Genomic DNA, 24,377 nt, shown 5'->3' on the forward strand with positions numbered 1-24,377 from the left:
GTTGTTCACTTTTTATACGCCCGTTGAAGACCAGACGTAATATGGTATACCATTGTGCGTCCCTCATCCCCACTTCGGTCAATAACTTGAAAACACTTAGACCAACTTACATGAAACATTGGTGAATTGTTCATATCTATTGACGTAAGCTCCCTTTCCATTTTTATAAATTTCAGATTTTTCGTTTGTGTGTAATGAATTTCTATACTTAAAAAAGGGGGGATTTTCAAGTTTTCGCACAATAACTCAAATACACTTTCACTAACTTTCATGAATCTTTGGTGAATTGTTCATATCTATTGATGTAAGCTCCCTTTTGATTTGTATAAATGTCAAATTTAGCGTTTCCATGTTAAGAAGTTTTACTCTTAAAAAAAGAAATAAACGGCAGAAACTGAAAAGGAAATTTATTTGTTGAAAAATCGTTGAAAACTGACCATTTGTTATGATAGTGCCAAATTTTTTCTGCATTTTTCATTTACTTTTTTTTGTGTGGAGGGTATTTAACAGGGCTCACAGTATTTCTAGTTGATCATATAGTCGAACTTCACTCGCTCGAACTCAGATGGCTCAAACACAAAGTACTAAAATTTTCTTCTATATAATTAATATAAATAACCTTGGATTTCTCGAACACTCAAACTGATTAGTCGGTCCGTTCAGTAATAAATCTTAGAGAATAACGCTCACTAACTCGTCAGCCATTTTGTCAGCTTGGGTAATAAAAGTGTGATAAACTGAAACCCTATCATTAATCAGTGTCACTTTAGTTAATTACAGGTAATATTTAAGTCATCACTAATTAGGTAGTTTTGATCTTAATATAACACTGATTGAAGTTCAAGAATGTTCTGAAGTCGGTATGATGAAAGCATGAAAGAAAATCGAATGAAAACAAATTATTGACCAAGGATCTCGAACTCTGAACGTTTTATATAGTGAACACATCATTTTTAATGTCCACAAATCAATATAATCTTCCAAAAGTGAAAGAAAAAGATCTTATTAATTAACACACCTTCGCAGGGAGTACGCAATTTCCAACAATAAAGTTGACCAGCAACGAAAAAAAATCAGAATTATACAAACTTCAGTTTCTCGAACTGTCGATAACTCAAACACATATCAATGGTCCCTTGGAGTTCGAGCTACCAAGGTTTGTAACTTCATTAAAAGCATCAAAGGTCAACGGGTGTATCATGTGCTTAAAGCGCAGCTCTTTATTGCCTTACCTGTGCATTTCTTTGAAAAAATATTAAACTGCACTCCAAAGTCATATTTAAAATGGCTAAAATGAATTTATAGGTCCAGGTGAAAGAAAAATAGATAAATACAAGTATCTATTGTTGTATTATTAAAAAAGCACATTGATATAAAATTCCATTTCTTCATACAACTGTGAAGACTGTCCTGATTATTGCTATCCCCTACAATAACATATCACAAAGCAATACAGTAAAATAAAACAAAAGCGCTCCAAAAAAGGGCGGAAAACTTTGAACTTACTGAAATTTTCTAAGTCCTAGGGCCGTAACTTTCTGTAAAAATCATTCAACCATAACCAAAGTCTAACTGAATCTGTAACTCTTCATAATAAGGCTACCTACCAAGAACAAACTTACTTGGTAGGAGCATTAAAAAAAAGTGGAAAACCTTGACGCCTGGCATTTCCATGTCCCCTCGCAGCAAGGGACAAAAAAAAACATAACCTCATATATGGATTTTATCATACAATGTAGAATTAATCTTTCAATTACTACAAGATTGAAGTCATCACTACAGAAGTTTTATGGTTGTCATCGAGAACTTGTGGATCATTGCAGTGTATCCATCTGCACTATGAAAACTAATTTGTTCAATGTGTCATAGTTTTCCCTTTGTGTTTTGTCTACCCTGGACTTGACTTTTTATGAGCAACTCAGCGGGTGTTTCTAGAAAAGCAGAGGATGCTTACCCTACCAGTACACCTGGTCCATGCTCCCAGTTTTTAGTGGAGTCTGAGTTGCTAGTTTGCTTTTGTTACTTTGTATGTACTATTTTAGTTACCTTATGTTCTTTGATGTATTCATTTGTGGTCCATTTCTGGTCTTTGTCCCTGGATTACATTCTTTTGATTCCCACTAGAATTTTGGTTCCCTTGATAACACTATCAAAGCTAAGAGAGCTAAAACTAGTAATCATTGGACAAAATATGTGAAAATAAGCAACAGTAAAATCTTAAGATTGAGCAATATTTGAGCATTAACAATTGTCTAACAACTTGTTGACACCTAACAATAAATACAGACCCCTTTCGAAAATACATATATCATCAATATCATAAAAGGCCATAATAAAAAAATCCATAGACTCTCATCTAATATTTTTCAAAATTAAAGGCAGGCAGGCAAATTTTGATTTTTTTTTATTTTTTAATGCATTTAACTGAAAATACTGTCAATTTGAAAGAAATTGACCTTAACTGGGAAAAAAATCAAAATAAAATTTTTTGGGGATTGTGAAAAAATTGGGTTGGGAAGAGATGAGAATCTGGGAAATTTTTTTTTATATTTTAGCCTAATGGAAATTCATATAAATTTAAACTATAACCTTAGAAGTACAGAGAGCCTGAATTCAGTCAGACAGGAGTTAACCTGTAATACAAAATAAGGATCTATAATAGTTTCATATCTTAAACAAAAACAAAATATTTACAGCTCACAATTAAAACTCTGGAGAAAAGTAGTTCCTAATCAATGTTTAACTGCAATGTATAATTGGTGGGTGTAAAATTTGGCGATTTTTAGGAAAAAAAGTATACGAAAAATTTTTCCCTTTTTATTTTAGCACACACTTAGTGGCACGAAATACTTGAGAGCTGAGTAAATATTTCACAGAATCTATTTTGGCATTTTTAGACAGATGTAACACACCGGTTGGATAACAAATTTTGTCCACCATCTCATAAGCCAATTTTATACAGTGATGTCATCAACCGTTTTTAATATTTAATCATTAAATTTTGATATTAAAATTAAATTATAAGGAATGATTGATATATTTATCCGACGCAGTCGGTATAGTTTCGCTTTTTACCCTTTGACCATAAGGACTCTCTTCTATGGAAACGCAAGTCACCTGATCGCAATTCTGTTTCCCGATTAGCCAAATACTGATAACTTAGTGGCATTCAAAAAAAAAATCAAAGAAAATTTTAAATGGTGGCCATTTGTTCTTTTCTTGAAAGAAATTTAAAACTTAGAAGGTAAAGGAACAAAACTTTACTGCGTCGGCTATCTTTTTATTGAAAGATAGTACTTGTTTTCTGTCTATCTGAAACAACCTCAATGTGTGTAGTGCACACAAGAAATAACCATCTATGCTGATTATAAAGTAGCACTCCAGATAAGAATCATGCAAAATGTGATTCATGGTTGGAAAGCCTACATATTTTTATTTTTGATATTTTGTTTAAAATGTCATAACAAATAGAAATTAACATGTGGCTTTTCATATAACCCCTGTTCTTAGGAGATAAAAATTATGTAGAATGTACTGTAGAATTCAATATTAAGGGAGATAACTCGGTAAATGACAATAAAATACAATAGAAACTGTTGGATTTTTTATGTGAATTATCTCATAAGAGCAGACAGGTTGGAATGAATAATTATATAATGCATCTTAAAGACCTACAAAGCAACTTAATAACATAAACAAATATGTGAAGCCTTTTTTGGGGTGTATCGCATATTACAGAATTTGCATGATTCTTACAAAGACTACTACTTAAGTGTGCACCACGTGATTGAGGTTTTATATTCACAGACACAATACTCATCTCCTAGGTTATACAGTATAACCTTCAAGAGGGCGAATTAAGTTAAAATGAGACAAGTAAAACTTGTAATTTAAAATAATATATTTCTATAGAAAGTTGGAAAATAAAATTAGAAAAATAAATTTTTACATAACACATCTACATCAATAGTAAAATATATGCAATGTGAGAGTTATCAAAAAGGTCAATTCATTTTCAAAATGGTTGAATCATCACAAAAATGTGACTACAATACTTGCAATTTTGTTATATGAACTAACAGGTTTTTTTCTTGATGCTGTCATAAAAAGATAAAATTGTGTCAAAAAATATTTTAAAAATGTTAGTGACTGGGTTGTTACATAAATGAAAAAATTTTCACACTTTCAATCCTCATGTATTTGAGGTATTCGTAAAAAAACCCTGATTTTCCTATTTACAGTAAAAGAACACAATGGCCAAAAATGATAATGTTGCAATTTAAAAATTAAATGCCACAAAAAGTATGTAAATTGAAAAGAATATATAAAAATATCGCAAAACTAAAGAAGAGTTTCCCATAAAAGCCAGGTACAAAATTTGCTTTACACCCAGAAAAAAACAAATATCAAATGCAATATAAAAAATCATGAAATCAACAAAATTAAGTTGATATCCTGAGGTCATGAACCCGTTGACATTTTATGTTTGGCAAGTATTGGCCTAATATTGATTTATTGCAATTGTACAATGAAACCTGTCTAAAATAAACTGAATAATCTGACCACCTGACTAAACCAGACACTTGTTGACATCCATTTTTATCTGTTGAAGTAGCAGTCTTTCTAAAAATCAGACAGGAGGTGATTCATGCATGTCAAAAACCCACCCAATTCAGTTTTGTTTCTTGTTCAGAGACATTTGTTGAGCACATGACCAGTCTTAGTTTTTCATTTGGTTGTTGCACTTTTGATGTAAAAATTATACAGATTGTACATGAAATTAGCACTTTGCAAGAGTTATTGTTCTTGATTTGGCTTCATTTGGTTGATTCTAGTTGAAGATGAATTTATGATTTTCTAAAAAGTACAGATTTTAATGCAGAAAATATTATTGTTATGTGAAAGTATAACATATGTAGACTGGAAAAGCATCATTAGTTTTGTGGGTTTTTTACACCATGAATCACTTAACCACTGGCAGTGTCTGAATTTTATGTGGACTAGTACTTAAATGTATTTTGGACCTTGAAAAAACCAAACACCTGTCTGAACTGTACAAATTATTAAGTCAAAAAGGGATTCAATTTAGACAGGCTCCTCTACCTTCTTTTGAGGGTTTGTATTGTCAGGGTTAGTGTAATCTTACAATACAATGAAAATATTTTGTGAGGGAATCTCCTTCTTCCAAACCTGGGCCCAGTTTCATAAAAAAATCGTAATAAGAGATTTTCCTCAAATCCTTCTTCAACTCAAATATCAACCAATCAAATCACTTGAAATCGAAGATTTGAGGACAAACTCAAGGATTTGAGGAAAATCTCCGAGATTTTTTTTATGAAAGTCAGGCCAGTTATCACTTCTTCAAGATAATCAGTATTTCAATTATGAAAATAATCTGTAAAATCTTGAACTTTGGGTGATTTTGATAAAGTTACCATGGAGAGATTCAGAATCTGGAGGCTAATTTGCAGTCAAAATTTGTAGAAACTACAAAGTATCTGTAGAGTATAATTTGCAGTCAAAGTTGATAGAAACTATGGAGAATCCATAGAGCATAATTTGCAGTCAAAATTCATAGAAACTACAAAGAATCCGTAGAGGATAATTTGCAGACAAAATTTGTAGAAACTACAAAGTATCTGTAGAGTATAATTTGCAATCAAAATTAATAGAAACTATGGAGAATCCATAGAGCATAATTTGCAGTCAAAATTCATGGAAACTACTAAGTATCCCTAGAGTATAATTTGCAGTCAAAATTTGTAGACACTGCAAAGTATCTGTGAGTATAATTTGCAGTCAAAGTTGATAGAAATTATGGAGAATCCATGAAACATAATTTGCAGTCAAAATTTGTAGAAACTACAAAGTATCTGTAGAGTATAATTTGCAGTCAAAGTTGATAGAAACTATGGAGAATCCATGGAGCATAATTTGCAGTCAAAATCTGTAGAAACTACAAAGTATCAGTAGAGTATAATTTGCAGTCAAAATTCATAGAAACTATGGAGAATTTGTAAAAACTTCTAAGAATCTGTTAAAGTAAACATCTATGCTCTTAAGAATTTTAAAAGGTTTGAATTCAATGATTGTTCAGTTCATTTTGTAGTATGCCATTAAATTACTACTTTAAAAATTCACATAGTAATTTCATTTCTGTCAACAACAAAAAATAGATTCAGTGGTGTAGGAGGAAATTTTGAAAAGAGGTCATTTTTCAGTATTTTTTTTTTCAAAGATAGAGCCATTTGTAATGCTGCTGAGAGGTTACTCCTTGAAGCATGTGTACAGTATATTGAAATCAGCAATATATATGAGTAGTAATTTTTTTGTAAACAATCATAAAAAGTTCGTTAATATGACATGACGTTTTTTGTCAGAACGGCTGATGGCACATGGCCCCTTGCCTTCTCAACTCCTGTGCTATAGCATAAAAAAAGTATTAGACCTTACAGTGCTTTAAAAGATTCAACAGAATACATAGTATACAGAGCATAGAAGTTAATCATCTCTTTGGGTTCTTTGCTGCTGCCTGTAATGCCTGTTCTAAGTAGAACATAAATCGGTGAACATCTTCAAAAGAACAGTATAACGGGGCTGGTGACACCCTGATGACACTTGGCTTCCTTTCATCACACTGTCAATAGACCAAAATATTAGTACAATTATGGTAGGATATTCTTATAATCAAGTACAGGTGTTCCATGCTAGTGTTCCCTACAGGCAGTTTTGGGAGGGTGCAGACTCCCTCCTCTTTTTTACAGTCTCTTTATATCAGTTTAAATGTATTTTAAACCATGGTTTCGTCTGAGATTATATAGTAAACATGAAAATTTTGGTGAGGTGTTATATTCACAATTAGTTGGGTCAAAAATTTTGCGTGGGGGTAATGTTCACAATCAGTCATCTTAACAAAAACTAAAGAAGTAATTTTCCACATAGGGGTTATTTATGTTAATACATTTTGTATTTATTGACAGCATATGCAGTGAATATTACCTCTTATTGACTAACATTCCAATATTAGCAAAAATATGATCAAAACTGCCAATACAATTCAAAATAAAAAAGTGTGCCAAAACGGGATTTAGCCGTCCAATACAGCTTTACCTGTTCAATATGTTATATTGGCCTGGTTAAATTCAATATTGACATAGGCCTAGACCAATACATGTATGATGTATTGGACTAGTCAGTCAATAAAGATTTAATTGTGTTTTCCATATTGGCAGAGTAATTGGTCCTCGGCTAGTCATCGGACCAATAACTAAGCCAACAATACTGTAACATGACAATACGCAAAGAACAAAATCATCTCCCATCTTTCCCATGTTAAAAATTCCTCTTAATTGCATAATATAAGACCAAAAAATTAGAAAATTTCTCTGTGTTGCATAAATATTTCTAAATTTGACTAAAAAATGTATCTAAATGAGTAAAACAACAATGCCTTAGTATTTTAAAGACTTTGTTTTAACAACAATATTTTCTCTTTCTTTTGAATAGACACTACGACAGGAATCTAATAAGACTTTAGGAAAGAATATGTCCCATTTAAACATTGAAAATATTACGAATTTACCCTAGAAATGATAATTTCTGTTAATTGCATATTTTGTTCTAACAAACAGTCTATGTGATTAACAGGACTCTACTAGCTGTAACTGTTTATTTCACCATCACATTTTGTATCATCCAAATAATTAAGACAATAAAACTAAGAGAATATTTGATGGATTTCTAATAAATTATGATAACCTATGAAAGTCCATAATAAATAAAACACAGATTAAATTCAGAGAAAATCTTTTTTCAAATAAAATCTTACCACAACACCTCTCTTCTGTAATTCGTCAAATACATGGGTGATGTTGACAGAAAAGGATAATGACAGTTGTGCGCCTCGACTGTGGATGTCAGATGGTGTAAAGATATTAACATGAACATGTTTGAAGTCATCTGACATCCCATCAGTGTGACAGGATGGGCTTCTCGGAAATTTTTTTTTAATTCTAAGTTCTAGGTATCCTGTCAACAATCTTGATTTAGCAACTAACTCTTCCATGGAGGTTTTGTTAAAGATCTGAAATGTAAAAATAATGTATTGTAGATTAATCCCTCGTAATATTTTGCATGTCATTTGGGATGGAGTGTCAGTGATGCCACATATATGTAGGGGTCTGAAACATCAATAGCTCAAAATAATTCTGTTGGAAATGACCTATGTACTTCAAAAGTGTTTGGTTGAACTTTTAACACAGGTGCAGAGCAGGTGTTACAAAGGAAGTCTAGCATATTCCTGTTAATGGAGAAATTACTGATATAACAACAAAGTGCCAAATTAGCAACAATTATCAATTACTCATTATTTAAGTACAAATAGCAGTCTCTAATTGCCTAAAATCATATTAAATTTACAGGATGACATTCCAAAATAAAAAGCTTACTGAGTGCAGCATGATACAACTGCAGCCAGTTGAACTTTGTTCATTTGGGGCAAGTATGGACAGAACATAAGACATATAGGGACTTACAATGTATAATGAACACAACAACTGGTTTGGATACAAATTTGCACAATATTTTTAATACAGTTTAAGTTAAAGTTCTGCTTTCAGGGTGCTTTCATGGATCACTTTGAACCCCATATCACCAAAACAGTTAATGATAAAGTAAATTTGCTAGCATATTTCTACAAGCCCTTGTAAAGAGGAACAATTTACAAAAAAACAAAAAAAACAATAAATCATCTATCTACATGAAAACATTGAAAAAAATAGTCTTATAAAAATAACATTTTTGGCCCATTTGACCCCTTGTAACTCAGAAACAGAAAGAAATATGCCAATAATGACTGAAAAATACAGGCAGTGATTTCAACGAAAGATTCCATGGAAAAAAAAATCAAAATTGGACCAGAAATAAAAATGTTGATTTTTAGGGTGTAGTTCCAAATTACCACCTATATGCTATTCAATATCTGTTAAATATTCATGAACTTTATGAATTTTATAATTAACAAATAAAAAAAAAGAATTGTCAAAATGGAATGAGAAATGAACCTTATGCATCAATTTTTAAGTGTCAATCTCTTTTAAGAATCAGGCAGTCAATGAAACATGATATGAAAATCATTTTGATAGTGTAATTTACCTATTATCACCATCAGAATCAATGAAAAAAGACAAGATTTGCCATTGGACCATTGAGTTACAATTTCATTGAAATGCACTGGAAATGAACATTTCAAAGACAAATAACTCTGACCTTAAGGGTTTTGACATTTCCAGGACAGATAACTCGGTCAAAAACCTCACTTTTTGAAGATTCTTTTGAAAAATTTCTGAACAAATCTGATGATATCAGAGATCAAATAATGGTCTTTTTAAATAGAGAAAGCATTTTTGAGTGATATTTTATTGTCAGATGGGTGGGGTTTTGACATGCATGTTTCTGATTTTCCCCATTTTGCCTGATTCTTATAAACACTTACACTGAATTCACACCAACTTTACGTTTTTTGGCCCTTCTCAATGAAGACTTAAGAGAATCAAAAATGTTCATGAATACCAAAATCCCGCTTGTTCAGGGTTTAAGTGTAAGACTCTGTAAGAAGCAGGCAGTGGGTGAATCATATTAAATAATCCGCCACATAAAAAATGTAGTTTGACTATTTATCAGAATCAAGGAATATGAAAAGATTTTCCATATTATTTTGGAAAAATAAATTAAATTTTATTTAAAGCTGCATTAGCTGCCAAATTTGTTCAGTTTTGATTCTACTGAATTTTGCTAATAAATAACTTTGTAGTAATGCAACTGAAGGAATAGCTGTCGATAATACCTACAGAATATTGTGAAAACAACGTTTTTTAATCAAAGAAGATCAATAGCTCAGATCTAATTATTTTTCGCCATTACTTCCAAAGATTGCCGAGAGGACATTAACCTGGGTTAAAAATACTTTAATCTTGGTAAAAAAAAATAACAATAACGGATACACAGGTAAGCATGTGGCTTGTTCACATTACATTTCATCTATTTCTTGATTAGTTTTCAAATAAATAATGACAGTTCCTGGCCATATTTGTGCCACATTATATCACAATACGTAAATTGCAAAAGGATCCTTGCATTATATTCGAATTTTTTTTTTTACAGCTTGAGTCCGACGGTCTTCCTTGCCATTGATTAACCACTTTCGCTTTGCAATCAGATTTGTCTTTAAAAAAGCAACCCTAACTGCACATGCATAGATTAAGGTCACCAGAAGTCACATGCATACAAATTTACCTGCATCGATTTTTTTGTCTTGTAAGACAATAAATATACAGAAACCTATTTCATGTATTTAACACATTTTATTTGTGGATATTAAATGAAATCATACAATTTCGTGAAAATAATTCAAAGTTAACGCATATTTCAACAGAAACAAAAATTTTCAAAAATGACGGCTAATGCAGCTTTAATTGTACTCAAAATGAACATTGAAAGGGCAGACAACTCAAAAGCCTCAATTTTATAACACTCTAAAAACAAAAGCAGATTCACTAATTGTAACAAACCTCTAAACTGGCCTTGAGTGGTGCACACAACAGACCAGGAGTATTACTGATTCTGTAGGCATAAACACCTGGTATCAAATTATGAGCTGCAAATCAAGTAAGAGAGAGTCACATAGTTATTATATTAAATTTATATTTCTAAGTACCAGTCCATATAAAATTCAGACACTACCAACGATAAAGTGATTCAAGGTGTAGAAAAATCCACCAAATTAACGATGCATTTTTAGTCTATACATGCTATACTTTCACATAATCATTTCTGCAGTCAGATCTGCACTTTTTTAAAAATCATACATTTATCTATCACTAAAATCAACCAAATTTAAACCAAATCAAGAACAGTAACTCATGCAAAGTGCCAATTTCATGTACAACTTGTATAATTTCTCAAAACCGCAACAACCAAATGAAAAACTAAGACTTGTTATGTGATCGGTAACTGTTTCTAAACTAGAAATTAAACTGAATTTGGTGGGTTTATGCCTTTTTTTTTAGGAAACATAAATTTCAGTATTCCTGAAATGACATTTTTCTGTACTTTCTCTAAATAAAGTGTAGTGAGAAATTAAGATGTTATTTTCTCTAACTTGACACAGCCCAGCTGAAAGAACTAGGAATCTGATATTTCTCGGTCTTGCACTCTCAGCAGCATTTTAATTTCTCACTACACTTGATTCTTAGAAAGTAGAGGAAAATTACAGTTCAAGAATACTGATAATTGTTTTCTAGAAAAGAATCTTCATTTCTTTGGTTGCTAGAAATATATAGATATATATAGATTCTATTTCAATGGTATTAATTACTGTAAACATATTAATTTTCGAGGTTGCTGATTTTTCACGGATTCTGTAAAGTGAGCGTGTTTGGGGATTCAAAAAATGACAAACATTATAAAGTGTTAAAAAATTAATTTCACATGTACTGTTTTTCACGGTTTTCAATCCACTACAGAAATAGCAAAGTTAGTACAACACGACAATTTGTATGTTTAGAACACTTCTCCACACGAGGTTATAAAATCAGGTTTCGTCCCTCTATGTTTCAGAACCATCATTTTCCGAAAAATACTTTCTCTCTCTACATATATTTATACCTACTATTGTCCATCTCAAACCTGGTTGAATATTGATGCCCCCACCATCCTTCTAGTATTGGTCTCTTGTGGTCCCTGTGTTTTTCATGTAAGAATACACTAGCCAACCCTCCTGCACTGGAATTTATGTACTATAAGATAAAAAAAATTGAAACTGATAATTTTATCAAAATATCATAAACAAAACAGAAGAAACACTCCATGTTTGTATCAATTAGAAGAAAGAGAAAAAAGTGTTTTTGAACACTTCAAAGGTTAGATACAATAACGTAACACCCCCTACATTACACTTCATGAGCGTAGTGAGGGGGGAGGGGGGATTATGTTGTTGTATCTATTAAAAGGTATATATGTTCCTCTTTCCCAAACCCTTCAGCAGTACTGTAAATGTATTAGTTTTTGCAGTTGCTAATTTTTGCTGTTGTCTGTCCACCACGATATAGCAAAAATTAGTACACTGTGAAAGTAATACGCTTATCATAATCAATACCAGAAGTGCAATAAAATGAAGTGATAAAAGGATTTTCAATTTCCAATTAGACAAAATACAAAAAATTTATATGAAGTCTTCGAAAATGTTCATTTCTAACCACTATAAATTATGACCCCTAATTTTTCAAACATTAGGTCCATAACCCTTTAATCTAACAGAACCGTCTTTGTTTGGTAAGAAACTTTATAGAACTTCATATGCTTTCACTGAAGTTTTCCCAAGAAACCGGAAAATGTTTGTTTTAAGTCTCTTTTTGGTCCTTAATTCCTAAATGTTTAAAAACAAAAAAAAAAACAAAAAAAAACACTCTCAGAATTTCATTTCAGTTATGGGTACAATTTCAAAAAGAACCATACAATTTTCTTCTTATTAACAAGACATCAGAACAAGAGGCTCATGGAAGCCTGAATCGCTCACCTGATTAAATGTTTGCCTTTCAAGGGCAATAACTCTAAGAAGTTGTCAGACAATTTTGACTCCATGAAGAGTTTGGTAGGATTTATCATGAGGATCATTTCATCAATCAAAAGTTTCAGTCTATCAATTATAGTTTTCACGCTTTTCTGTTTTCTTTTAATACATTTAAAGTAACTTACTTTGTATGAACACCAACACGCAAAGTCTACGTTCCAGTCATGAAGTTTAAGTTCTACATTCCCAGCAGCATGTGCTAAATCCCATCCAACAATACAACCCTAAATTATCATAATAATAAATAAGCAGCTGAATTTCTTTTAAGCACTCAGTTTTCTAGAATTAAAATTTTCCCTTCAACAGGGCATGTACAATTTTGGTGTGGGAAATGAGAAAGTTGTTCATTAAGTTCCAATTTCCCTAGGGGAATTACAAAAACTTGAGTTTCTGTAAAGATTTGTTCAGTTCGGAAAGCATACTTTAATAAACACATATTAATCTTCCTTTAAATTTTCCCATGAAAACCTTTTCTTTTACAATTCCTAGAATACTGAGCCCATAATATACCAATCCTCTCTTTCATGTAACAATGTTGCATTACTTGAAACTCAATTTTTTTTTCGTTAGCTTCCTTCAATGAAGACAAACATTTCACAAAAAAATATATAAAAATGTTTATTTTTTCATTTAACCATAGAACAATATAAAAATGTTGGCAAACCTCATACATTTTGATTGTTAAGGTGCGTGTGATGAGTGTTTGTCTGGATTGTCTGGATTAAGTGGATGAAAAGACAGCATTTAATCAACCACTGGTGGGCAAATACTTGCCAGTGTAACATTAAAAAAGGAAATGCAGTTTGTTATTTCACATTTGACTTTACCTACTTTTGCATGTCCTGCCTTGGTTATGGTTGGAATGTCAAACAATTGGCCTGTATAATATTGGATCCCTGAGAAGCAGACGACAGCTATTTCATCTCCTTCATTTTCTATCTTGGCTAAAATATCTTCTGTTCTAAGCGTGGATTCTCCCTGGAATGGATTAGGTAAATGTGACATAAAGTGTCATGCGTGAGAATCTTAATACATGTATGTTTAAGTAACTCTCCGGCTAAGAATCAAGCAAAATAAGATTCATGGGTGAAAAGCCTACATATTTTTATTTTTGATATTTTGTTTGAATTGCCATAGTAAACAGAAATAAACATTTGGTTTTTCATATAACCCTTGTTCTTAGGAAATAAAAATGATACAAAATGCACTGTAGATTTCAAAATTAAGGGAGATAACTCTGTAAATGACACCCAAATACAACAGAATCTATTGGATTGTCAATGTTGATTATCTCATAAGAGCAGGCAGAGTTGAAAGAATAATTACACATTTCATAGTATGGACCCATAAAAAACTTAATTACAAATATAAAAATGTGTAGCCTTTTTTGGGGTGTATCACATTTTTTAGATTTTGCATGATTCTTACAAAGGCAGCCACTTAATTATCATTTAAATTGATTATCATATGTTTAAGTTTAAATGAGAGTCACACTCTGTCATGATACCATACATATAAAGATTATTTTACTAACAATCCTGTTAATATTGTAATTTTTATAATTAGGTCACTAAATATTATGCTGCAATTTGAAATTTCTCACATCTTTTTTTCAATTTTCAGCTTAAAATTATAATAAGTTACTTAAATTATTGTCAAAACAAATAGATTTGGAATCTGTGAGAAAGATCATTCATTTTACTATCATTGTAATACATGTATAGAGAAACATTGGCTGTCATCTTTTAGGGGAGGAGATGTCACAAGAAATTGTAGCATTAAAATTAGATTAAAGTCCAAATAAAGTTAGTAAACAAAAAACATGTCGCGAAAACAAAATCTTGGCAACACCTATGCCAATTCTAAATGTTTTGAAACTGCAGGTTAAATTGTTTCAGATTAATTAACACAATTTTTAGCTGTCATTGCTAGGTTTTTGACCTCCAGTTTAGCTAACTGAGAAAATGGATTGGAGTCACAAGAATGTCTTTAGTATCAATTTCCAAATCATATAAAAAAAAATGTTGATGCTCTAATGCAGTGGTGGATCATTACCCCCTTAACAGTGATACCTCTCTTGGTTCCACACAGACCATAGCCTTCTCTGGATCATATCCATGTAATCTCATCTGACTTGCAAAGGCATACTGTAAAATTCAGACAGATGGTTTTGAAATCATTGTGAGTACAACACTGGTCAGAGAGTAGATCTCGCTGTTTTCGAGACAGAAGTAATGCTCGCAAATCTGCCAAATTTATTCCTCGATGAAAATTGTTGTTCGTAAGTGAAATATCACCAATCTATTAGATGTTTTTCTTTAAGTTTTGGACATGAACTTGTTTCACAGGAGAGATGAAATTACTTGCCAGCAAGAACTACTCCTTGACCAGTATATTTTTATTATAAGTAAGTCAAAACACAATATCCTGCCATATTGTGAACTTATCCACTAATTGAGAGACTGATGACTACTGTGAAAGTACTAATTTTCATGGTTTTTGAGGATGAGCAAGGTCATGAAATTTGGTTCACAACAAAAAGGAGATTCACAATGATGTGTACACTGAAAACCTCAAAGCCACATATTCAAGAATCCACTAACTTGTGTAGATCTTCCCTAATCCAAGAAAATTGTTTTCCACAAAATTAAAGCACTTTCACTATTGCTAAATGATAGGTTATATTAGACTGATGAACCATGACAAAAGTCAAAATTGCTTTCTACGATGAAACATTGCATTTGACTGATTTCTGAACACTTAGTAAATTTATTTTCAAAAGCACTCCTGCAAATATGTTTACTTAACAGAGTTTGTTAAAATCACCAAAAAATAATATATGCAGATTTTAAGTAGCTGTCTTCTTAAGAATCATGCAAAATCTGAAAAATGTGATACACCCTAAAAAAGGCTACATATTTTTATTTTTGTAATTAAGTTGTTTTATGGGTCTATACTATGAAATGTTTAATTATTCATTCAAATCTGCCTGCTCTTAGAAGATAATCAACATTGAAAATCCAGTAGATTCTATTGTATTTGAGTGTCATTTATAGAGTTATCTCCCTTAATTTTGAAATCTACAGTGCATTCTATACAATTTTTATCTCCTAAGAGCATGGGTGATATGAAAAACCACATGTTAATTTCTGTTTACTAAGACATTTCAAACAAAATATCAAAAATAAAAATATGTAGGCTTTTTACCCATGAATCAAATTTTGCATGATTCTTAGCTGGAGTGCTACTTAACAGATTCTGTCAAGATAACTTATTTGAAGGAATTCACTTCTTTGTTTTTGAGAAGAAAATAATTGCTTCATAGTGTTATAAAATTTTAGGGAGACTTTTTTTCACGTAATTTTTTCACTGGAAAAATTGTAGACAATAACAATCAAAGTGTTTACACTAAAAGAACTCCCATAGTCTATAAAATTACAATTGGGAACATATTGAACAATATAGCCTTTGATAAAATTTTAAAGGATTGCTTCTCTGTCATAACTTACATGATCTGATGGAAAAGCTTTACTTTCACATAAAATCTTATACCGCCGTGGAGTTGGTCTATAGAAGGATATCTGTACCAAAAAACAAGATTAAATGTGAAGATGTAGTATATGTTATACATTTGATGAAAAATTCATCATTGTCACATTGAAACTGAAAAATACGTGCCAGAAACAAGCCGATATGTTGGATACATCGATAATTAAAACAATAGTACCCAACATGTCCTTTTTACATTAATTATATGCTAAAAATTAACATTTTGGTTTGTGTTCAGGTATTTTTTCATGGGTCAGGGTGGCAATTTTTCACTTCTTTGAACTATGGGGCTTTCAAGCCTTTGTCAAGTGACCTTGTGTCAGTAACACAAGTTGAAAAAGCATAGAAGTTGTTGTTTATAGAGTAAAGACTACAAATTTCTTATGTCTAAAGATACAATGGTAAAAATATAATGGAAAAATATAATGGTTTGTAACTATTTCTACAATAAAAAAGTTTGGTAATAAAACAAAATACAAAAAGCAACTTGTAGACATATGCCCCCTCACTACTGCAAAAGAAATGAAATTCAAAAGTCCCATAACACCTATAAAATTTGTTTTATCATATGGCTGCATAATATGATCAACTACAAATGGTGACTAAAATCCTACATAATTTGAACAATTTTCCAAGGAGTTCCGTACACAAATGTGACCAGACAGATGCACATACAGACAAGACAGACAGACACTGGTACTTCTATATCCTTTTACCTCTTTGCATTGTAATTACTTTAACATTTTTTTCATCATTTGGCAATGGTTCAAATAAGTCCTATAAGGGCAGTTTTATTGTATGTATATGGGAGGGTGTTCAGGTCTCTTAAAAAAATATATATACAATATAGGTACATTGTCGAAAATTATTGAAGATATGTGACGAGGCGATGGAACAGGTAGAAAATGTGAGGCTCTGCCGAATGTGGAAGCTGACTTGTTTCTGTTTGGTATATGGCAGTAGAGTTCAGGGGTGAAATTTGTGCACTAGTTTCTTTGGGATTTAAAATATTTGTTTGAGATTTTTGAAGAAGAGGAGGCAGTTGTATGGGCAGATCTATAATGTAGTGTTCCTCTGATTCATTATCTTGGGGTTTAGGCAGTAATAAATCCAAGACCATAACAGTTTCCTGGTCATTTGTCTCTTCAAGAGTTTTATCATATTGTAATGCTTTAATTTCTTTAAGTGGGGACCAGTTTATGTTAAATTGTGACAGACACTCTGGCTTCCAGTCCGACATGACTGAAATGACAGGGGAAGTTGTCTGCAAACTGATAATGAATCAAATCTGAATGAGATTTGGGATTTGCCTTATATATGACGGTGAAAAAAATACAAACAAAATCATTATTTGGTTTACATAAAATCTTTGATTTTATTCAGGTGAAAATGAAACAAAACAGCAAAAAAAAAGATTAACCGGATACGCAATCACAATATGTTTATATCGTATCTATGGTGGCGACCATGATTAATTTACGCATACCAGAAAAAAGTAGTTCCGCAGATCACGTGAGTGGGAGGAGCCAGAAAGTCAATAACCTGCTAATGTACGGATACAGCAAAAAAATAACCATATACCTTTATTCGTTTAACAAATAACCTCATTGCAGGATAAAATATTTATAGCACATGAAAACCAGAAATCTGTGAGCGACAGTCCTTGGTAAAAAGGAAGTAGTTGTAAAATCTTTCCAAAAATGGGCCCCACTACATGGTATACCTGCAGGAATAATGTGTTAAAATTTCAAGCTGCTGTGTTAAGTAGTTGCTGAGAAAAGTGCAACAAAAGTTTAAACTTTCAAAACTAAACAAAGTTCTTGGTAAACAGGAAGCTGTCATTGATTTTTTCCAAAAAAGATTCTAACTGTATGGCATTCGTACAGGAAGAATGTGTTAAAATTTCAAGTCGCTGTGATGAACAGTTGCTGATAAAACTGTAAGAGTCCAACGTAAACACCAACACACAGAAACATTAATAACTGTAAAACAGTATACACCCCTCTTCTTTGGAACAGAGGTATAACAAATATTTCACAGAAAATTCTTCAAAAAACTGAAATTCAGTTCAAATAAGTCTTTTAAGGAGGTAGACCTAGGGTAAGGGACATAACTCTTGAAATCAGTGATATGTTTGTATCATATTCAATTTCACCAAAGCCCATCAAGTTTTCATTTGAAACAGAATGAAATCAATCCAAGTTACTTTGATGCTTACATGAGATTGAGGTAAAATGCTGAACACAAACGTTCCAATGATATGTAAGAGCTGTGTCCTTTACCTTAGGTCTACCTCCTTAAGGACTGTTAATCAAATCTGTACTTTGTCTAAAAATAAAACATCTGTTGTTTAAATAGGGCTTGTAAGTTTCCTCCTGTGACTCCATGTACCCTAAATTCCACTCAAAAGTAAGCAATGTGGTTATTTATAGAATATATACTGTAGTCTTATCAATGAAAACTTCTAATGCATACATACAGTGATAACAATTTAATGATTAAGTAGCACTCCAGCTAAGAATCATGCTAAATGTAATTCATGGGTAAAAAGCCTACATATTTTTATTTTTAATATTTTGTTTAAATTGCCATAGTAAACAGAAATTAACGTTCAGTTTTTCATATAACCCATGCTCTTAGGAGATAAAAATTATATAGAATGCACTGCACATTTCAAAATTAAGGGAGCTAACTCTGTAAATGACACTGAAATACAATAGAATCTATTGGATTTTCAATGTTGATTATATCCTAAGAGCAGACAAATTTGAATGAATAATTACACTTTTTATAGTATAGATTTTGCATGATTCTTACAGCTACTTAAGTATGTACAATTTATAAAAAGTTGGGATTTACAAAAAAGAAACTTTCTTACAGCTATATATGTACCATACTGATTTGAGTCGATGACTAAATACAAATCAGTTTTCGGTTTTGAATATTTTAAACAGTAGAAATACAGGACAAAAAGAATTGAAAACGAGACTTACAAGCCCTACAAATATCATTCTTACCAATAACAAATGCAAGTTCACAGTCAGACCATTCATGATTCCAACTTCTCCTTCATGGCCCCCTAAAATTAAGTTTGAAAGCATGCTAGAACACAGATACATGACTATGTTTCAAGATCAGGATGGAATTCTGAACAGAAAAAATTATGACTATAATTTTGTAATAAATGCTTATCACTGACCCCTAAATGTTGTAATTCATAATTTCTGTGTTGATGGCAATATGCTCTGAAAGAAAACTACTAGTGCCAGTCAGTAATGAAAATTTGAAATTTTTAATATTCAATGCTGCATACAAAATTGTACATACCAACCAGTCGAGCCATAGACTCATCAAGCTTCTCATCACAAAAGGCCCAAGGCAGATCACCCCTCATATGTCCTTGCACTCCTCTTTTCAGAAGAAGGAAAATATAAATTTATAAAATTTTTTTCTCTCTAAAAATAGCACAGGTAAAATTCCTTTTTAATTAATAATACCAACTGTGAAAGTACTTTTATTCATGGGTACTAATTTTCGTGGTTTAGAGGAAAATGATCATTTCATGGATTATTGAATTCGATGATTTGACAACTTTATCATACAAATGAATGAAAAATTTCCTTTCCGTAGGGAACCAAATTTCATGGTTTACAAAACCCACAAAATCCATGAAAATTGGAACCCAACGAACAGTAATACTTTCACAGTAGTTAAAATTCCTGTTTAAAACTTTCAGATTTATTTCAGTCCTTGTGTAAAAAATTTAATATCCCTTAATGCAAGTGTCCATGAATGTTGAGAATACCATCCACATAAACCAAAAAAATACTACTGGAATTTAAATAACATTCATCTCCAATTTATTGAAACCAAAATTTTAACTGCATGTACACAAATTTTCTTTCTCTTAAAAAAATCTGACTAGTACATCATTTTCAATTATAATTCATTAGAATGTGTATATCTTAACTTGTTAAACTGAAAAAATTCTGTATACCTTGCAGAATTTTATATCAGTGTCTGTTGGGTCATATTCATATCCAATTGATTAACCTACTTACATTTGAGCCCATTTGTCTAGCTCCACATTGACATAGTCTTTGGCTTTTTTAGGACATAAACCTAGAGAATTTCCACAGAAATATACACAGTCTTCCTCTGGGTCTACTAATTTTAGATCAACTAAAAGAAATATAACAACCAAGAATCATAGATTATTATTGATCATCTCCAACAGATTGATTTTCTAATTTGAGTTGTCATAAAAAGCCTGTTTAAAGCCCTTTTTAGCCCCCACCAACTAATTCCTACACCATTTAGGTAATAACTCCCAAAATCAAAGTCAGACCTTTGTAGTGTAGAATACTATGGTACAAATTACATGATAAGCTTCTACTTGAGATATATAGATGAATTATGAGAAAAAAATATACCAGCCATCCTTTAGTGGGTTAAAATTGTGAAGTAAAATTTTGTGAAGATCCATCAATTAATATTCATGATACATCCCATTAAAAACAAGTGACCTACATATTACACCATGAATAACAAATTCATACCACTATCCTACAGTCAAATGTTTACAGCTGTAAAAGATTGAGATATGTCTATTTCTCTTACTTTCATGTAATTCTTTCATCTTTGGGTAGTGGAAATCTTCTCGTAAATGTCTGATTGGGTCATTTTGGTCCATATATCGGGCAAATTCTACGCTATCTATTGGTATATCTAGCTTCTCAGCAATGGTTTGGAGAGTTTCTCCTGGATGCTGATCATATCTCACCTTCTTTGTTGATGGTTCTTCCATCTTGGCAAGTTAACACAACCTGTGGAAGTTAAACAAGAGAACCATTAATTAGTAGGCCATAATAAAAGGCTTCGTATACTACCTATCTGTGCCTGTGAACCTGTCCATTTTTGTCAATTTTAGTCTGTCAAAAATTTCTATAGTATATACCATATTTTGGTGTGTATAATGCACATTTATATATTGCAGGCAGTGCAATTTTGAAGGTCACAACAAGTGCAAAATAACTTTTTTAGACATACATTGCAGTACAATTTTGTAAGACAAAAGATTGATATTTTGCACTTGATCAGTCCATCTATTTACCTTGTTGTGGTATTTACTACAAAAATGTGAAGGAAACTTATATTAACACTAAAACATCATGTAAAGATCAGTAGCTACAAAAATTGAATAAGTTTTATTTCCAAGCATGATAAAATTGCCACATGATGAATTAAATGATTTATAAAACAAAATCAAGAATCAGGAAAATCAGACATTTCCGGTTTTGGCTGTAACTTTTCGTTTTAAAACTTACCTTTAAAGTAGAATATTATTAGAAATAATCAAATTAGTTTGAAAATACCCATTTCCTGCAGCAAAACCATTTAGTAAGGAAGGTTTGACAAAAACAGAATTAAGTTACATTTTGTTTATTAAGTTATTTCATTTTAATTTCTAACCGTGTTTTTTCAAGAAAGAAATATTGTACATTACCTTTGTCTGAAACAAGACATTTCAACAGGATTTGAAGAAAATATCATTTCAAATTTAAGGACGTATACATGTATGTATTTGATGATTGGAAAAAATTTTTTTTCTGTAACATTTTACTTCTGGTTTGTTTGTTTACATTTTGCGATCTCTTTTCCTGTATGAGAATCTTTCATTTCGAGGTCAATTCTTATATATTGATGCATAATATGCACCCCATGCTATATGCAAATTATATGCACACCAAAATGAATGAATGAAAAAGAATTTTTTTTTTAAAAATCATACTTTAATCAGAATTCAATATTTTCAAACTCTGATTGTATTATCCAAATCAAAGCATAGCTTTTCTAAGATAGGATCTACAGGCATTTTTTTTTTAATTAACAGCTGTCAGTTGCATCTGAATTTTGTTTGTCACATGTTATGTGTAGAATAATCCCACAATCCATGTGGTTAAGGGGCTTTATTGTCCTTGATTATTCTTCTGAATCTTGCACAGAAAAGCTAACTATAATCACTGATTAAGGCAATACTGCAAGAAAATGGCTAAAACGAGAACAAGAAGACATTGAAGGCCATGAGGTCTTTAATTTTGAAACAAATGAAAGTTTTAAGTAGGTCAATGAGTGCCAAGGCTACATCAGTTTTCAAACACCCTTAAGTAGCAAAAACTTTGTCTACTATAGTTGACAAATATGTTGTCGTACCAGCAGACAATACCCAAAACAACACTGTTTTTGTCTGTAAAACGTTTTACATCCAATGTCTATTATCAGAGGCAGACATAGAAAATAATAGCAGTGATAAGACCTATACTGCTACCACACTCTCCAAAGAAGAAATTGTGAAAAACCATGTCTCTGTGCTATCCTCTTTTGGTCTCTCTACCAAGGACGATGATTGTGATATACTGTCTATATACCGGATTCTTAAACTCCACAAGAATCCGTACAAACAACGTTACATGGCTGGATCTGCAAAATGTACCACCAAACCTCTTTCAAAACTTCTGACTTCTATACTCACAGCTGTCAAAGAGTGTCTGTAGTCCTACCACAACACTTATTACTCTTGTAGTGACATTGATTCATTGTGGATCGTGAAAAATTCAAAAAGATCTTTTGGACACAATCAGTTCAAGACTATTATCAGAATACAATAGCATTAAAACCTATGATTATTCAAAACTGCATACTTCTATAAAACATTATACATTGTTGTTTTTCCAAAAAAGATAGTACACCTGGTTACAAATATAAAGTTTTTGGTAGAGATTCCTCATACTTTGTAAGAAATAATTCCAAATCATCCTCCAAATATGCAGAAGATGTTTACAAAATGCTGGAATTTTTAATCGACAACATATTTGTCCAGTGCGTTTAATGTGTTTTCAACAAACGGTCAGCATTCCAATGGGGACATATTCTGCTCCTCTATCTGCTGACCTATATCTTCACTCTTATGAGGCTGACTTTATAGCTGATCTGACCCGAAAGAAAGAATATTGTATAGCTAGATCCTTTAATTTCAGTTTCTGCTATATAGATGACGTATCATCTTTAAACAATCCTAATTTCGGGGATTTGATACATCGCATCTACCCCAAAGAACTTGAGGTAAAGGATACTACAGACACTGTGAGGTAAGCCTCATATCTTGACCTACACTTAGAAATCTATGGTAAAGGAAAACTACTGACCAAACTTCACGACAAACGTGATAATTTTTCATTCTGAATTGTCAACTTTCCTTTCATCTGTGGCAACATCCCTTCAGCACCTGCGTATGGAGGGTTCATATCACAACCCATTCATTATTTCCAGAGCTTGCTAAACTACGCAGACATTTTGTATTGTGCTAGAATTCTAACAAATTGGCATCTGGAACAGGGTTATGTTGCTACAAGATTGAAGTCATCACTAAAGACGTTTTATGGTTGTCACCATGAACTTGTGGATTGTTACGGTGCATCCATCTGCGCTATGAAAACTAATTTGTTCAACATGTCATAGTTTTCCTTTCCTCTTTTGTCTACCACGACTAGATTTTTTTATGAGCAACTCAGCGGGTGTTTCTAGAAAAGCACTGGACGCTTACCCTACCAGTGCACCTGGTCTATGTTCCCAGTCTTTAGTGGAGTCCGAGTTTTCTTTTGTTACTTTGTATGTATGATTTTAGTTACTTTATGTTCTTTGTTGTGTATGTCTGTTTTCCATGTTTGGTCTTTGTCCCTGGATTACATTCTTTTGATTACTGCTATAACCTTGGTTCCCTTGATTACTCCTTCAATACCTTATTAATATTGTTTATATAAAACAAGCACCTGTGCTAAGAGGCAACCAATACTGCAAGTTGGCATAACAATTATAATACTTATTAAACAAATAAATCATATTTTAAAGGATATAATTATAATGTATAATGTCTGCCTGTCTGAAAAAAAAAAGCACGAAGCACTGCAGCTTTTGTAGACTAAAATACAATGACAGGTAGCATAGTTATCGCATAAAAATTTTACCTGCGTCTTGATAAAATGTTCACCTTGACCACAAATTAACCGAAGTTGTCTCCAAACATGAAGGTCACAACACACCACAAATTTTACGCTCTCTGTGTAAGCCGCTTAAGTAAACGAAATCATTCTATATTTGAAGGAAGTTTAAACCTTCAAATTTCTCTAAATATAAGGGTGGG

At 31.9% G+C, this 24,377-nt stretch overlaps 1 protein-coding gene across 1 annotated transcript; it reads right to left on the reverse strand.

The window, feature by feature from the left end:
* Positions 1-1,331: 1,331 nt before the first annotated feature.
* Positions 1,332-24,348, reverse strand: LOC148598383 (kynureninase-like). Its single transcript, XM_088560648.1, has 13 exons — positions 24,202-24,348; positions 20,798-21,003; positions 20,239-20,359; positions 19,505-19,587; positions 19,195-19,256; positions 16,138-16,209; positions 14,701-14,775; positions 13,460-13,606; positions 12,754-12,852; positions 11,669-11,795; positions 10,569-10,654; positions 7,829-8,083; positions 1,332-6,637 (listed from the first exon to the last, which is right to left on the reverse strand). Exons 2-13 carry the CDS (start codon positions 20,982-20,984, stop codon positions 6,506-6,508), a joined length of 1,446 nt encoding a protein of 481 aa, XP_088416774.1. The 5' UTR covers positions 20,985-21,003; positions 24,202-24,348; the 3' UTR covers positions 1,332-6,505.
* Between the last annotated feature and the right edge of the window lie 29 nt (positions 24,349-24,377).

The sequence above is a fragment of the Perna viridis genome, chromosome 14 (genome assembly GCF_037379345.1).
Source record: "Perna viridis isolate PV_CMFRI_1.1 ecotype Kerala chromosome 14, ASM3737934v1, whole genome shotgun sequence".
NCBI lineage: Eukaryota > Metazoa > Mollusca > Bivalvia > Mytilida > Mytilidae > Perna > Perna viridis.

Excerpts from the sequence above, each read along its gene's own strand:
- LOC148598383 (XM_088560648.1), bottom strand. The coding sequence starts at position 20,984 with ATGGAAGAACCATCAACAAAGAAGGTGAGATATGATCAGCATCCAGGA. Across the intron at positions 19,588-20,238 it reads CTAGACAAATGGGCTCAAAT|AGGAGTGCAAGGACATATGA; the intron begins GTAAGTAGGTTA and ends TCTTCTGAAAAG. Across the intron at positions 6,638-7,828 it reads TACAGAAGAGAGGTGTTGTG|TGTGATGAAAGGAAGCCAAG; the intron begins GTAAGATTTTAT and ends GTCTATTGACAG.